The 17,182-nt window shown below is 40.1% G+C and overlaps 1 protein-coding gene across 1 annotated transcript in view; it reads left to right on the forward strand.

Annotated features, from left to right (window-relative positions):
* The first annotated feature begins 966 nt into the window (after positions 1–966).
* Luzp4 (leucine zipper protein 4) overlaps positions 967–17,182 on the forward strand; it is a 40,861-nt gene continuing 24,645 nt past the window's right edge. Inside the window, 1 exon segment of the mRNA NM_001408923.1 lies at positions 967–1,151. Within this exon segment, the coding sequence (NP_001395852.1) occupies positions 1,133–1,151 (19 nt within the window). The 5' untranslated portion in view covers positions 967–1,132.

The following is a 17,182-nucleotide window of genomic DNA, read 5'->3' on the forward strand; positions in this document are numbered from 1 at the left end:
AGGCTACAACAAAAACATAAATAACTAATGTACGTCACATATATCTTTTCCTTCCATGGTGAATGTGAAGTATGTTAAAGATTAAAAGTTCCCCCTCATTTGGTTTTAATTGGGGCTTACAATTATAAAACCATAGTCTGGATTCTATGCGACTTGATGGAAGCATTTAGTTATATGCTATTTATTCTGATTGTGACACCATATGGAGCTATTTGATATAATTACAAAACAAAACAGAACACTGGACAAATGAGACAAGCCAGTGGTTAAGGCACCTAGAGACTTGCCTAACAACCTAGATTCCACATAGTGGAAATGGACAATGAGTACAGACTTCGGAGATCCACATGAATGTGAGCTCTCTTGCTTGTGCCTGTGGACTTGTGTGCACATGCGCCCTTTTTTGGGTGCCTGCACATGAGTATGCACACGAGTGCACACGCGCGCGCACACACACACACACACACATGCACACACACACTCCAAGAAAAGAAAACACTGGGTGGATTATTAGTTCAATGATTAATAACATTGGGCTGTTCCCCAGACAATACAGATTGATTCCAGGCACCTGGCTCACAACCATGTACATGTCCAGCTTCCAACAGAATCGAGCCCTCTTCTGGACTGTAGAAGATCAGGTACACACTTGAGTCACAGGCAACACGGAGGCAAAAATAACCAAAACTGTGAACTGAAAATTAAAAATTAAAAGAAATAAAACAAATTCAGATCAAAGGAACAGTGACATATAAGGCCCAATAGTAATGATCACGATATTCCTAGTATGCAACAGAGAATACATTTAAGGAGCAGGTAGAAAAGCTTGTGGCATGATTCGGTTCTTAGACGTTTTCCAGCCGTTGATAGTTGTGAAAATAACCCTCGGGAGCAGAGTCGCAGGCATGTGATAGCTGCTTTCCCCGCCCCTCCATTGTGATTGGAGGCATGGCGTGGACTGGCATAAACTGAACTCTACCCACTGAGCCTTGGCAACAGTGTAGGAAGCACAGTGATTGGAGGATGGCTTTAGGGACGTGTTGAGAACGCCAGACTAGTCCAGGGAAGAGACACCTCAGCATGGGGCTCACTGTGCTTTGAGGTGGCTGGGAATCCCACAGGAGGTGGCAACATGATGACAAACCATGAAGGTAATCGTTCTTTCCAATTTGAAAGTAGCAGTTTGACCCCTGTCCCTCCTCGGGGTCCCCCCAGGTCAGAAAGGAAGTTGACTGGGAGACCTCGGCATAGCGCGGGTCTCACAAAATGGCGCCTGGTGGTGTAGAGCTTCCCAGGGAGGACTCTCACTCTGCCTCTCCGAGTTCCTCACTCCAGGAGGAGCTTTCAGCCTTTCTGGACCAGCGCCCCTCTACCACGTCCATCCCTAAGTTCTAGAAGGGAAACTTTAAAATGTCGTGGGGATTGATGGTTGTTGAAAGGGGCAGGGAGTAAAACGGCCCTTATTTTCGAGTGAAGTCAAGGGGCTTTCTGAGTTCCTAACCACAGGATCGCATAGCTGGAGCCTAGGGCTAGCTTTCTAGGTATCTGCGAATTAAAATGCCAGAAAGATATGCAGGGTTATTTGCTTGGTAGCTTGGCATGGTGTAATAACTCTAAGTAGCTTCTTAACCTGACATTTCTTCCTTGACCACAATGTACCACACCATGTCCCCCCCAATTTCCCCCCACCAGCTTTTTTTTCCTGGACCCTTTACTTGTTTTACCCCTGCCTTTGCCCTTCTCCTGCTCTTTTGTGGTCCTCCAAGTCCATCCTCTCTGTCAGCCAGCTCCAGTCAGTATATGCAGCAGGTAAGGGACAGAGAGATGATTGCCAAAGTAGGATAAGGCACAGTGGGGAGGAGGGCAGGGTATAATATAGGAAAATCTATAATATAGGAAATAGAGGTTTGAAGATGGTGTGGAGCCAAGTAGGAGCTCAGGGCTGGAAATGGGATTGTACTTAGACTGAACAATAAAAATGAAGGGGACATAGGTGGGACAAATCCTTGCGGGTCAGGAGACAAATTTAACAGTGATACAGTAGCTTCAGTAGTAGTGTCAGCTACTCAAACTTGGAGGCCGGGGAGTGATTGACCCTGGTAGTTTGAAGGCTGCTTGGGCATGATAGCAAGTTCTTGTCACAAGGATAATGCTGTATGGGCAGGAGAGCAGATGGTGAGTAGGTAACAGGAGACCTCAGGAACAGGAAGGGAGGAAGAAGGGAAGTTCTCAGTGATGCAGTGGGGGAGAAAGCAGCCATTGTTTTAAAGGGAAAGGTAGAAAAGGGATGGAAGACCACAGAAAACTTAAGAGCAAGACTTGTGTGCTAGGTCAATGGTAAAGAGTGGATGCCTGTTTAGAATATGCAGATGAGAAGCATGTTCCAAATGCAGAGAGAGAGAGAGAGAGAGAGAGAGAGAGAGAGAGAGAGAGAGAGAGAGAGAGAGAAGATCACCGTGTTAATAGGAGCTGTCTTTATATATGGCAACTGAATGAAGTAGCAGGGAATGTGTACTTTGAAAATGTCTCAGTAAATAGGGAGAAGGAAGTCTAGAAATATGTGTTAAGAGAACGACATATGCAAGTAAATCAGGCCGCCATGAGAACCCTAGAAATCAGTATGGGAGACTAGAGAACAAAAATATCACTGTTCAAAATGAAAACGTACTGTCTCTTCATCATTGAGTTCTTTGAGATAGTATATATTGCGGGTTTAGATCTTTATACAGCTTAGAAATATTTCCTCCAGAAAATTCCGTTTTTTGTTATTATTTTATGCATAACAATTTTACCAGCCTAGCAGCCTTTAATGGTGATAGATCAATTTCTGGATTTTGTTGTTGTTGTTGTTGTCGTCGTCGTCGTTGTTGTTGTTATATGTTTTGGTGTCATATCTAAGTATTCCAAAATAATCCATTAAAAATGTTTTGTAATTTTCATGTCTTTTCCATTTTCTCATAATTGTTGACCCTCCCTCATACTGGGACCCTGTAATCAGCACAGAATATACCCAGACACCAAGTTTTTAGGACAAATAGATTTATCACCGTGGAGGGACAATCATCTGAGGGTTGCCTCTGGATCAGACAAAGACAGTAAACGTGTTTCTGCAGAAGTGGGGTTTTCAGGAGAAAAGAGGGAGTTTGTGTTAGAATTAATTGCTAAATCCAGATTGGACAGGTTAGGCAGTATTTAGTCAAATAATGAATTTTGATGGGTGGCCCTTGGTGATTGGATAAGTAGACTGTGGTGTTCAGTTTCAGGAATGAGGCTGTCTCAAAACAAGTGACTAGGCCTTGGAGGCTCCCTTTAGAAATGTAATCTAATAGCTTGGCAAGCGGGAGGGAAGTGAGAAGGGCAAAACCTGTCAGTACTATGTTTGTAATGCTCGGACTTCTTAGAGGACATTTCGTTCCCACACTTTTGTTTTATTATTGAGTTTTTGGGTACGTGGGCATCAGTCTTCTAGCGGATTTCCTGCTGATTTGGGGGCATCACTCCTAGAGACCCAAGGAATGTGTAATATTGGACAAGGCCTAGAAGGGCAGGTTATGGCAGTTGCTGTCCAGGCTCTGTAGAAACATCTGGGGCTAGGGCATTGTGTGCAGTGCTCAACCAAATCTGTTCAGATGGCCCATCTAGAACTAGCCACGTTGGAGCTGACTAAGATGCAGATTCTGAGGGAGAATCTGGGGCTGTCAATTTGCTGAAGTAGTCTGTAATTTGATTTGAAATCTGCTAGTACATTTACTAGGAACAGAAGGTAAACTTTAAGGAGTCTAGGGGACATTTTTTTTATCTTGGGTGTACATTTGAAACTTTTAAGCATGTAGCCCTGGTAGTTGGGAGAGGAGAGTCCCAAGATCAGAGAAAGGGGGTGATAGTCATGGAAAGAGGGAGAGATCCCAACCCCAGGAATAGGCAGATGAAGAAACAGTGTTGACAAGAGCACTTATCTGGACTCCATTTGACCTGTGACAGGTAGATTTAGGTACATTTCCTGAAACTTAAAACAATTGTTTTAAGTTTACAAAAAGAGATAAAAGTTTTATTACTGTTTGTAATCTATGAAAATCCATATTGGAGAAAGGGCAGTAGGTGCATGTCTTAGAGTCATAGTTTGGGAACCTACACAATGGTATAGAGTGAGGGGAAGAAATATGAAACAACTTCTCATATATCTTTTTTTTTTTCGGAGCTGAGGACCGAACCCAGGGCCTTGCGCTTGCTAGGCAAGCGCTCTACCACTGAGCTAAATCCCCAAGCCCCGACTTCTCATATATCTTGAATCATATTTTCAGACTCATACCTTAAATCAGTTTCTGGGACCCTTATACCTTATATAAGCTTTAATATCCTCGGATATTATAATACTTTCCTTAGACATTTACAACTTGCATTTATATCCTCAGACTACTATTTATATATTCAGGCCTTTATAACTTGCAGGTTGTAAAGTGGATGCAGTTTAGTCCACTGACATACATCCTAGGTTCTATTGTTTAAAAGTCCTAAATAATGGGGTGAAATATAGGTGGTTTTCTAGGAAAGATAGAATGGCTTTGGTATTAGAGGGAAATATTTGATGTAAGTAATGAATGATGTCCTGTGAAGAACGGTTAGATATGTTTTTATCTGGGATATGTAAGTAGATTAGCCTGGAGAGAAGTTGACTGAGGAGGAAGGAATGAAAGAGCCACTTCATGGGCTGCCATGTTAGTGTTGTTATTGCCTTAACTGGAATTAAAACTGGAATTAGAGGCAAAAATGCTTAATATTATCATTCTCTGTTCACCATATCTATCCGTTGGACACTAAGGCAAAAGAGCCCTAGTTAAAAGTTCTGTGGTATTCTCTTGCCTTTAAAAAACAACCTAACAGATGTGCTTAACCACAGTCACACAAGGATTTATGGAGTGTATACTATGAATTCACCACTTGGCAGTCTTATATTATATAAGCAATGCTCTCTTCGTAAATATCCAATAGTCTAGCTAAGAATGCCACTAAGCAAATATATACAATCCCCATTGTTTTATGGGTTCTGAAAGTGTGTATAGCTTGAATCTCAGAAAGTGAGAGGAACTTGTCACTTAATTCCCCTCTGTCCATGCAGGCGATGACACCCGGTATCTCCTATACACTGGAGCAGAGACTCATGAATTATCCCCCCATCTCCCCTGTCACATTCTTTGGACTGTCCACGATATGAAATTCTTTCTCAGCTGTGATTCAGTGTGTAGAAAAAAATGTGTTTTAATTTTTTTGTAATTACAGAATAATGCTTTATTCAGAAAATCACACCTTAAGATAAAAATATTAACAGAATTTATATGCAAATCAGATTCCTCAGTCTAAGACTTTTGTGCTTGCGATCTCAATAAATTTTTATGGGATCATTCTTGTCTAAAACAGGAGAGCATAGAATTGGAAATGTAGTTCAGTTGGTACTTTACATGCCTGGATTGAATGTAATCGTATATGTCTATAATCCCCTCCCTTCAATAATGGAGCATAGTGATAGATGCCTGAACTTTATATTCATTAGACCCTCAGTTTAATACGCAAGAATCCACAGACTTTATCCAGGCTCTTCACAGAAGACTGAGCATGGTGGCTCACCCTGTAGCCAGAGGAGTAGAGCAGGTGAAGCAGGTTTATATGAGTTTGAGTTAAATCTGAGATGCAAAGTGATACCTGGTCTCAACACAAAAGACATACGTGGTATATATTCACTTGTGAGTGGATCTTAGTCATTCTACTGGTGTGAGGCGGAATCTCAGGGTTGTTTTGATTTGCATTTCCCTGATGACTAAAGATGTTGAACATTTCTTTAGGTACTTCTCAGCCATTCGATATCCTCAGCTGAGAATTCTTTGTTTAGCTTGGTACATTTTAATAGGGTTATTTGGCTCTCTGGAGTCTAACTCCTTGAGTTCTTTGTATATATTAGATTAATATTTGATGTATTAATATATATTAGCCCTCTATTGGATGTAGGATGTGTAAAGAACTTTTCCCAATCTGTTGGTTGCCATTTTGTCCTAATGACAGTGTCCTTTGCCTTGCAGAACTTTGCAGTTTTATGAGGTCCCATTTGTTGATGCTTGATCTTAGAGCATAAGCCATTGGTGTTTTGTTCAGGAAATTTTTTCCCCTGTGCCTATGTGTTCAAGGCTCTTCCCAATATTCTCTTCTATTAATTTCAGTGTATCTTGTTTTATGTGGAGGTCTTTGAACCACTTGTACTTGAGTGTGTACAAGGAGATAAGAAAAGGTCAATTTGCATTGTTCTACATGCAGACCTCTAGTTGAACCAGCACCACTTGTTGAAAATGCTGTCTGTTTTCCACTGGGTGGTTCATTTCTGGGTCTTGAATTCTATTCCATTGATCTACCTGCCTGTCTCTGTACAAATACAATACACTTTTTATCATTATTGCTCTGTAATACAGCTTGAGGTCTGGGATGGTGATTACCTGAGAAATTCTTTTAATGTTGAGGATAGTTTTCACTATCCTGCATTTTTTGTTACTCCACATGAATTTGCAAATTGCTTTTTGTATTTCTATGAAGAATTAATTTGAAATTTTGATGGAGATTGCATTGAATCTATAGATTGCTTTTGGCAAAATGGCCATTTTTACAATATTAATTCTGACAATCCATGAGCATGGGAGATCTTTCCATTTTCTGAGATCTTCTTCTATTTCTTTGGAGACTTGAATTTCTGTGTGTGTGTGTGTGTGTGTGGGTGGGTGGGGTTTTTTTTGTTTTTTTTTTAATCTTTATTAACTTGAGAATTTCTTACTTGCATTTCGATTGTTATTCCCCTTCCCAGTTTCCGGTCCAACATCCCCCAACCCTTCCCCCTCCCCTTCTATATGGCTGTTCCCCTCCCCATCCTCCCCTCATTACCACCCTCCCCCCAACAATCACGTTCACTGGGGGTTCAGTCTTGGCAGGACCCAGGGCTTCCTTTCCACTGGTGCTCTTACTAGGATATTCATTGCTACCTATGAGGTCAGAGTCCAGGGTCAGTCCATGTATAGTCTTTGGGTAGTGGCTTAGTCCCTGGAAGCTCTGGTTGGTTGTTATTGTTGTTCATATGGGGTCTCAAGCCCCTTCAAGCTCTTCCAATCCTTTCTCTGATTCCTTCAACGGGGGTCCTATTCTCAGTTCAGTGGTTTGCTGCTGGCATTCGCCCCTGAATTTGCTGTATTCTGGCTGTGTCTCTCAGGAGAGATCTACATCCGGTTCCTGTCGGCCTGCACTTCTTTGCTTCATCCATCTTGTCTAATTAGGTGGCTGTATATGTATGGGCCACATGTGGGGCAGGCTCTGAATGGGTGTTCCTTCTGTCTCTGTTTTAATCTTTGCCTCCCTATTCCCTGCCAAGGGTATTCTTGTTCCCCTATTAAAAAAGGAGTGAAGCATTTGCATTTTGGTCATCCTTCTTGAGTTTCATGTGTTCTGTGCATCTAGGGTAATTCAAGCATTTGGGCTAATAGCCGAGACTTGAATATCTTGTGATACAGATCTTTCACTTATTGGGTTAGAGTCATACTGAGGTATTTTATATTATTTGTGGCTATTGCAAAGGTTATCATTTCCATAATTTCTATCTCACCCTATTTATCCTTTGAGTAGACAGAGGTGAATGATTTGTTTGAGTTAATTTTATATCCAGCCACTTTGCTGAAGTTGTTTATCAGCTGTAGGAGTGCTCTGGTGGAATTTCTGGGGTCACTTAAGTATATTATCATATAATCTTCAAATGGTGATATTTTGACTTCTTCCTTTCCAATTCTTATCCCTTTGACCTCTTTTTATTGTCTAATTCATCTGTCTGGGACTCCAAGTACTATATTGACTAGGTAGGGAGAAAGTGGGCAACCTTGTCTAGTCCCTGATTTTAGTGGGATTGCTTCAAGTTTCTCTCCATTTAGTTTGATGTTGGCTACTGGTTTGCTGTATATTGCTTGTACTGTGATTAGGTGTGGGCCTTGAATTCCTGATCTTTCCAGGACTTTTATCATGAAGGAGTGTTGAATTTTGTCAAATGTTTTCTCAGCCTCTAATTAGATGATCGTGTGGAGTTTTTTTCTCAGTTTGTTTATATAGTGGATTACATTGACAAAATTTCCACATATTGAACAACCATCCTGCATCCTTGATCATGAAGTCTACCTGATCATGATGAATGATCATTTTGATGTATTCTTAGATTTGGTTTGCAAGTATTTTATTGAGTAATTTTGAATCAGTATTCATAAGGGAAATTGGTCTGAAGTTCTCTTTGTTGTGTCTTTGTGTGGTTTAGGTATAAGCGTAATTGTGGCTTCATAGAAGGAATTGGGTAGTGTTCCTTCTGTTGCTATTTTGTGAAATAGTTTGGACATTATTGGTATTAGGTCATCATAGAATTCTGCACTAAACCCATGTGGTACTGGGCGGTTTTTTGTTGTTGTTGTTGTTTTTGTTTTGTTTGGTTTTTGTTTGTTTGTTTGTTTTGTTTTATTTTGGTCGGGAGACTTTTAACAACTGCTTCTATCTCTTTAGGAGTTATGGGGTTGTTAATGGTTTATCTGATCCTGATTTAACTTTGGTACCTGGTATCTGTCTAGAAAATTGTCCTTTTCATCCAGATTTTCCAGTTTTCGTGATTATAGGATTTGTAGTAGGATCTCATTATTTTCTTTAATTTCCTCAGATTTTGGTGCTAAGTCTCCCTTTTCATTTCTGATTTTGTTAATTTGAATACACTCTCTGTGCCCTCTGGTTAGTCTGGCTAAGGGTTTATCTATCTTGTTGATTATCTCAAAGAACCAGCTCCTGGTTTTGTTGATTCTTTGTATAGTCCTTTTTGTTTCTACTTGGTTGATTTCAGCTCTGAGTTTGATTATTTCCTGCCTTCTACTCCTCCTGGGTGTATTTGCTTCTTTTTGTTCTAGAGCTTTTAGGTGTGCTGTCAAGCTGCTAGTGTATACTTTCTCCAGTTTTGTTTGTTTGTTTGTTTTGTTTTGTTTTGCAGGCACTCAGAGCTATGAGTTTTCCTCCTAGCACTGTTTCATTGTGTCCCATAAGTTTGGGTATGTTGTGCCTTCATTGTCATTAAATTCTAAAAAGTCTTTAATTTCTTTATGTCTTCCTTGACGGAGTCAGTATTGATTAGAGAGTTGTTCAGCTTCCATGTGTAAGTGTTGTTTCTGTCATTTTTGTTGTTATTGAAGACCAGCCTTAGTCTGTGGTGATCTAATAGGATGCATCAGATTATTTCAGTCTTCTTGTATATGTTGAGACCTGTTTGGTGACCGATGGTACGGTCAGTTTTTGAGGTGCTGAGAAGAAGGGATCTTCTTTTGTTTTAGGATGAAATGTTCTATAGGTATCTGTTAAATCCATTTGGTTTAAAACTTCTGTTAGTTTCACTGTATCTATATTTAGTTTCTGTTTCTGTGATCTGTACATTCGTGACAGGGGGTATTATTGGGTGAGGTGTAATGTGTGCTTTGAGCTTTATTAAGGCTTCTTTTATGAATGTAGGTACCCTTGCATCTGGAGCATAGATGTTCAGAATTGAGAGTTCATCTTAGTGGATTTTTTCTTTGATGACTGTGAAGTGTCCTTCCACATCTTTTTTGAAGCCTCTTAGTTGAAAGTCGATTTTATTTGATATTAGGATGGCTACTCCAGCTTGTTTCTTTGGACCATTTGCTTGGAAAGTTGTTTTCTAGCCTTTTACTCTGAGGTAGTGTCTGTCTTTGTCTCTGAGGTGCTTTTCCTCTAGGCAGCAAAATGCTGGGTCCCCTTTACATATCCTTTCTGTTAGTCTATGTCTTTTTATTGGGGGAATTGAGTCAATTGATATTAAGAGATATTAAGGATTAGTGATTATTTCCTGTTATTTTTGTTGTTAGAGGTGGAATTATGTTTGCGTGGCTATCTTCTTTGGGGTTTGTTTCAAGAAGATTATTTCTTGCTTTTTCTAGGGTGTAGATTTTCCGCTCGTGTTGGAGTTTTCCATCTATTATCCTTTGTAGGGCTGGATTTGTAGAAAGATATTGTGTAAATTTGGTTTTGTCATGAAATATCTTGGTTTCTCCATCTATGTTAATTGAGAGTTTTGCAGGATACAGTAACCTGGGCTGGCATTTGTGTTCTCTTAGGGTCTGTATGACATCAGTCCAGGATCTTCTGGCCTTCATAGTTTCTGGCGAGAAGTCTGGTGTGATTCTGATAGGTCTGCCTTTATATGTTACTTGACATTTTCCCTTACTGCTTTTAATATTCGTTCTTTGTTTTGTGCATTTGGTGTTTTGACTACTATGTGACAGGAGGAGTTTCTTTTCTGGTCCAATTTATGTGGAGTTCTGTAGGCTTCTTGTATGTTTATGTGCATCTCTTTCATTAGTTTAGGGAAGTTTTCTTCTATAATTTTTTAAGATATTTACTGGCCCTTTAAGGTGGGAATCTTCTTTCTCTTTTATACCTAATATTCTTAGGCTTGTTGTTCTTGTTGTGTCCTCGATCTCCTGGATGTTTTGGGTTAGGAGCTTTTTGCGTTTTGCATTTTCTTTGACTATAGTGTGAGTGTTTTCTATGGTATCTCCTGCCCCTGAGATTCTCTCTTCCATCTCTTGTATTCTGTAAGTGATGCTTGCATCTGTGACTCCTGATCTCTTTCCTAGGTTTTCTATCTCCAGGGTTGTCTCTCTTCGTGATTACTTTATTGTTTCTGTTTCTATTTTTAAATCCTGGATGGTTTATTCAATTCCTTCGCCTGTTTGGTTGTGTTTTCCTGTAATTCTTTAAGGGATTTTTGTGTTTCCTCTTTAAGGGCTTCTACTTGTTTACCTGTGTTGTCCTGTATTTCTTTAAGGGAGTTATTTATGTACTACTTAAAGTCCTCTTTCTTCATGAGATGTGATTGCAAATCCAAATTTTGCTTTTCCAGTGTGATGGGATATCCAGTATTTGCTGTGATGGGATTACTGGGTTCTTTTGATGCCAGGTAGTCTTTGTTTTTGTTGTTTATGTTCTTGCCCTTGCCTCTCTCCATCTGGTTGTCTCTGATGTTCGTTGGTCTTGCTGCCTCTGACTGGATCTTGTCCCTTCTGTGGGCCTGTGAACCTATGATATTTGGAGTGAGAGTACTCCAGGCAAACCAGCTGTCTGTGGGCAGGTTTTTTTGTCTGAGGGCTGTGGGACAGCCCCAGCTCTGCACAGATAGAGACCAGAATGTCCAGCCCCAAGCCACTCCGTGACTCTTGAGCCCTGTGCACTCGCCCTAGTAATGTCTTTTGACAGGTAATAGAGAGAGAGTTGGGCCATGAGCTTAGGAGTGAGAGTACTCCTGGAAGACAAGATCTCTTCGGGCAGGTTTTGTGTCTGAGGACTGTGGGACAGCCCCAGCTGTTTATAGAAGCTTTTCAATTTTTGTTGCTCTTAGAACATGAAGTCCTGGTGTTCTGTTCAGGAAATTTTTCTCTGAAACCATGTGTTGGAGGCTCTTCCCAACTTTCTCTTCTGTTAGGTTCAGTGTATTTGATTTTATGTGGAGGTCCTTGATCCACCCGGACTTGAGCTGTGATCCTGGATGTCCTATTTTAGACAGACAGTATCGGGCTGTATAACACAGGCTGCCCCTTATTTTCCTATTGTCTTTGCTGCCCTCTAGTGTTGGAATTTATTACAGTACGCCACCAAACCAGGCAGAATTGATTGGGGCTTTGTGTTACTTTTTCCTGCTCTGAAATGTGTGCTGTTCCAGGGGCACAAATAATATACAGTATTTTTGACATGCCATATGGAGACACTTAAGAAAACAATTTTTTAAAAAATATCACATACCAATCCCATTTAATGTTGTGATCAAATACTGTGTAACTTGAGAAATTTTCTTTTGCTTTTTTCCTAACAGAATTTAGTGTGTGTGGGCGTGTATACATGTGCATTTGTAGGTCTGTCTGTACATGTATTTGAGCATGTGTGTGCATCCAAACTAACTGTTATTTGTAGGAATTCTTGTAAAAGTTTGAAAACAAACTAGAGGCCAACCTGGAGTGTTATTCCCCAGGAGCCATGCACATGTTTCAGTTTCTTTTAAAAGAAGCTTCTCCCCTGGGTCCTGCTAAGACTGAACCCCCAGTGAACTAGACTGTTGAGGGGAGGGCGGCAATGGGGGAAGGGTTGGGAGGGGAACACCCATAGGGAAGGGGAGGGGGGAAGGGGATGTTTGCCCGGAAACCGGGAATAACACTCGAAATGTATATAAGAAATACTCAAGTTAATAAAAAAAAAAAAAAGAGGATGGTAAAAAAAAAAAAAAGAAGAAGAAGAAGCTTCTCCCTGAGACTTGCAGTTTATTGATTAGGCTAGGTTGACTATCCAGTGAGTCTCAGGGATTCTCCTGTCTTTTTCTATCCTAGTAGTCTACAATGTATTTACCCTATGGCTGAAACCTTTTAAGGTTCCTATTAGTTTCCTTTGTGTGGGTTCAGGGCTTGTGACATGCTGCGGTGTACATATAGTGATCAGAGATCAACTTGCAGTAGCTGCTCTTCTCCTTTCAACATGGAGGTCCCAAGAATCTAATATAAGTGGTCAGGCATGGCAAGAAATGTATTTACCCACTAAACTATCACACAGGTCCTCACAAAGGGGAAGGTTGCCAGAACTGTGGTGATCCAGTTCAGGTCCTAAATCTTGCCTGGCAAGTGTTTACCAACTGTGACAAATGTCCTCCAACAGAACGTGTAAGAAACAGAAGTATTCCCCTCCCGCTTCTAGTTTGTTGTCTAGCTAAAAGGATCTAGAAAATAAATTATTTTATAAATTTAAAGGGCTGTCACTGTTAAAATATTTGATATATTTTCATGAAGCAATTTAAAATGTTTCTTTTTGGTTTCATTACACCTTTCTAATATGGGAACATATATATCACTTTTAATAATCATTTTCATAACAATTCAGTTTAAATATTGCTGGATTTATTTTTCTTTTTGAGATAGGTTATTTATGTGCAGATGAGGCTGACCTAAAACACACTCTGCAGCCTGGCTAGCCTGGAAGGAAGCCCCTGCCTCAGCCTTCCAAGTGCTGAGACAGTACATAGTAATGCAGGCTCATCCAGCAATGTAGTTTTTACATTTGTTTACTTTACATTACTATTTTTCTGTGTACCTTTACTTAATGTTTGATATAATATCATTACACTATTTCTCCCTTCCCTTTTTTCTCCCCAAACCTACCATATTACCCCTCTTTGCTATTTTCAAATATATTGTCCTCTTTACTCATTGAATTGTCACAAACCACCCATCATGTGTATGTATATGTGTTAATGTGCATTCCTAAAATATAAATACAACATGAGAAGTATTTTTAATATTTCTTCTATGTTGAAGTTTGCTTTGTGATAAACAAATTGTGCTCTTCCCTGGAAAAGAGAATTTCTCTTCCTCTCAGTGTTCTTCAGTTGCCTGAAGCTCTTTATGTAGTGTTGAGTCCCCTTGAGTGTTCACTGTCCACATTAACATGTCCGTTGTCGACATTCTTGTTCAGTTCTCGCATAAGCAGACAGAGTTTAGCTTCTGGCATTCTGGGCAGATATATTATGACAACAAACTCACTATTCCTCTGACTCTTAAAAATCTTTCATCTTTCTCTTCCCTGATATTGCTTAATATTCAAGTATGCTCTCTGTTTTATTGGTGTATTAATGCATTAGACTAGAATCCACAAATCTTTGGATTACTTTTAGTTTTCTGTAATTGTCTCAATCTTTTACAAAGAGAATTTTTCTTGATATGGATCGTATTTATCTGGGGATTATAAAAAGAAACATTTAAAAAGAAATTAGAGATTAGTCTGATTAAGTAATATAGTAGTCGTAGATTCTTCTTCATGATCCATGGCTTCATTAGACGTTGGTATTTGGCTAGATTTAAAGTACCAGGCATATATTATTGGAAGAGGCGAGTCCGGTCTCAAAATGGAGGGCCATGATCCAAAGGAACCAGAGCAGCGGAGGAAGCTGTTTATTGGTGGTCTAAGCTTTGAAACCACAGATGATAGCTTAAGAGAACATTTTTGAGAAATGGGACACACTTACAGACTGTGTGGTAATGAGAGATCCTCAAACAGAACGTTCCAGAGGCTTTGGTTTTGTGACTACTCTTGTGTGGAAGAGGTGGATGCTGCAATGTGTGCTCGGCCACACAAGGTTGATGGGCATGTGGTGGAACCAAAGAGAGCTATTTCTAGAGAGGATTCTGTAAAGCCTGGTGCCCATTTAATGGTGAAGAAGATTTTTGTTGGTGGTATTAAAGAGGATACAGAAGAATATAATCTGAGAGACTACTTTGAAAAGTTATGGCAATATTAAAACCATAGAAGTTGTGGAAGACAGGCAGAGTGGGAAAAAGAGAGGATTTGCTTTTTTGACTTTTGATGATCATGACACAGTTGATAAAATTGTTGTTCAGAAGTACCACACTATTAATGGGCATAATTGTGAAGTGAGAAAGGCCCTTTCTAAACAAGAGATGCCGTCTGCTGGGTCACAGAGAGGTCGTGGAGGAGGATCTGGCGACTTTATGAGACATGGAGGAAACTTTGGTAGTGGCAGAGGAAATTTTGGTCATGGAGGAAACTTTGGTGGAAGAAGACGCTATGGTGGTGGAGGTTGGCAGCAGAGGCAGTTATGGAGGTGGTGATGGTGGATATCATGGATTTGGATGTGATGGTAGCAACTATGGTGGTGGTCCTGGTTACAGTAGTAGAGGAGGTTATGGAGGTGGTGGACCAGGATATGTAAACCAAGGTGGTGGATATGGTGGTGGAGGAGGAGGATATGATGGTTACAATGAAGGAGGAAATTTTGGTGGAGGTAACTATGGTGGTGGTGGGAACTATAATGACTTTGGAAATTATAGTGGACAGCAACAATCTAATTGTGGACCCACGAAGGGGGCAGTTTTGGTGGAAGAAGCTCAGGCAGTCCCTGTGGTGGTGGCTATGGATCTGGAGGTGGAAGTGGTGGCTATGGTAGCAGAAGGTTTTAAAATAAAACAAACAAATGGCTACAGTTCTTAGCAGGAGAGAGAGCAAGGAGTTGTCAGGAAAGCTGCAGGTTACTTTGAGACAGTTGTCCTAAATGCATTAGAGGAACTGTAAAAATCTGCCACAGAAGGAACGATGATCCCTAGTCAGAGAAGTTACTGCAGCTTAAACAGGAAGCTCTTCTTGTTCAGGACTGTCATAACCACAGTTTGCAAAAGTGCAGCCATTGACTAATGCACTGTAGTGGAGATTAGATGTACATTCCTGAGGTCTTTTATCTGTTGTAGCTTTTTCTTTTTCTTTTTCTTTTCATTACATCAGGTTTATTGCCCTGTAAATTGTAGTGGTACCAGGAATAAAAAATTAAGGAATTTTTAACTGTTCAAAAAAAATAAAGTACCAGGCACAATTTCCCACTTGTTGAGTGAGTCTTTAAGTCTGATTAAAGAGCAGTCAGTTACTGCAAGGATTGGTACTAAAACTATACTCTTAGAGTTACCACGCCATGCTGATTGGTGTGGGTTTTAGGTATCATAAGTGGGTAGGACTGTTGGTTGCTTCTATTCATTAGGAACTTGGATGTCCTTATGGTACCATGAGTGCTAGGCCTCAGGGAGGATGCTTTTAGGTCAGTTTCAGCTCAGAGGTCTCTGGACCCAGCATCTGATGTGCATGGTCTCTTCACCAATATGAACTTACCTTTCACTCTGAGTTGCATTAAGGGGCAATAGAAATGGCTTGTAATGTTTAGAAGTCTCCTGAACAACCCTGACAAATAACTCAAAAAAGGGCATGTCTTGGTGGGCATTGGTGAGTTTGTTAGGTTGCCTTTGGCTCTTGTAAGAAGCATTTTCAGCAGAGATGAAAATTTGTCATTTAAATTATATATGTGCATTTGTCTATAGAATTGTATGTGTTATAAGTGTTTCTTTACATAGATAGATTCAAGTTATTCCTCATGCCTTTCCTAAACATCTTTACTGTTATTGTACCCCTTCTATATTTATCTCACTCACTTTTGGGTAATTAGAGGTCTCTTATGTATTTGCCTGACCAGATTATTTATATACTAGAGCCGCCTCTCTGTAGCTCCCCTACGCTCCCACCCCAGCAAGGGTGACTTTTTCTTTCCTACTTTCTGTAGTTACTCTAGGATATATACTCATATCTGAATATTTAGAGCTAGGAACCTCAGAAGAGAGAGGGACAATATGCACCACTGATCTTTCTGAGTCTGAGTTACTTCACTCAAAATGATCTTTCTTTAAATCTTCAGCCATTGGCCTTCAAAGTTTTCATGATTTCATTTTTCTTCACAGCAGAGTAATATTGCATAATGTACATATACAAGACATTTATTATCTGTAGGTTTATTGTTTGTGTATAGAAAAGCTACTGAAATGTCCTAGTTGATTCTATAACCTGTAGAATTGCTGAATATTGCTGAATTCATTTGGTGATTCTTGAAATTTTCTGTGTTGTAGGGATGCCTAGGACAGGATCATTGTCAATTGACCAAATAAATGAACAATGCTTATTTGAATTTAAAATAAGTGTGGAAACTGTTAAATACTTTACAATAACTTGCCAAATCTCATGAAGCTGGAGAAACGGTAGTGCCAGAATGCCCAGTACCTCAGGCCAAACAAACTCCTGGCATGTTGAGGAGAGGTGGGCAATTTCTCTTGGCAACTGATAGCTGCTTGGATGGAGAGAGAGTCAGTTTTCTTTAAGGGTGTGGTGGCTAGCATGTTACCCACACTCCGGTGGATCGCTGCATGTCCAAGGGTATATAGGCAACACAGATTGGACTTAATGAGTTTTAAAAATAGGAGGACTCACAGTCGAGTGGGTAAGGAAGGGAAGGTAGATCTGGGAGGAGTAGGGTGAATATGATCAAAATAGATCTACGAAATTCTAAAAGAATTCATTTTTGAAAAAAAGGTTTAACTGGTTTTATAAGAGTGTTTGTTCTTTCAGAGGACTGGAGTTCAGTTCCTACATCTAAGCAGGGTGCTTAATACCTGCCTATAACTCCAGCTCCAGCTCCAGGAGAAGAGATCTAACATGTTCTTCTGACGCACCTGTGTGTGCGTGTGTGTGTGTGTGTGTGTGT

The sequence above is a fragment of the Rattus norvegicus genome, chromosome X, assembly GCF_021556685.1.
Source record: "Rattus norvegicus strain SHRSP/BbbUtx chromosome X, alternate assembly SHRSP_T2T, whole genome shotgun sequence".
Taxonomy (NCBI): Eukaryota; Metazoa; Chordata; class Mammalia; order Rodentia; family Muridae; genus Rattus; species Rattus norvegicus.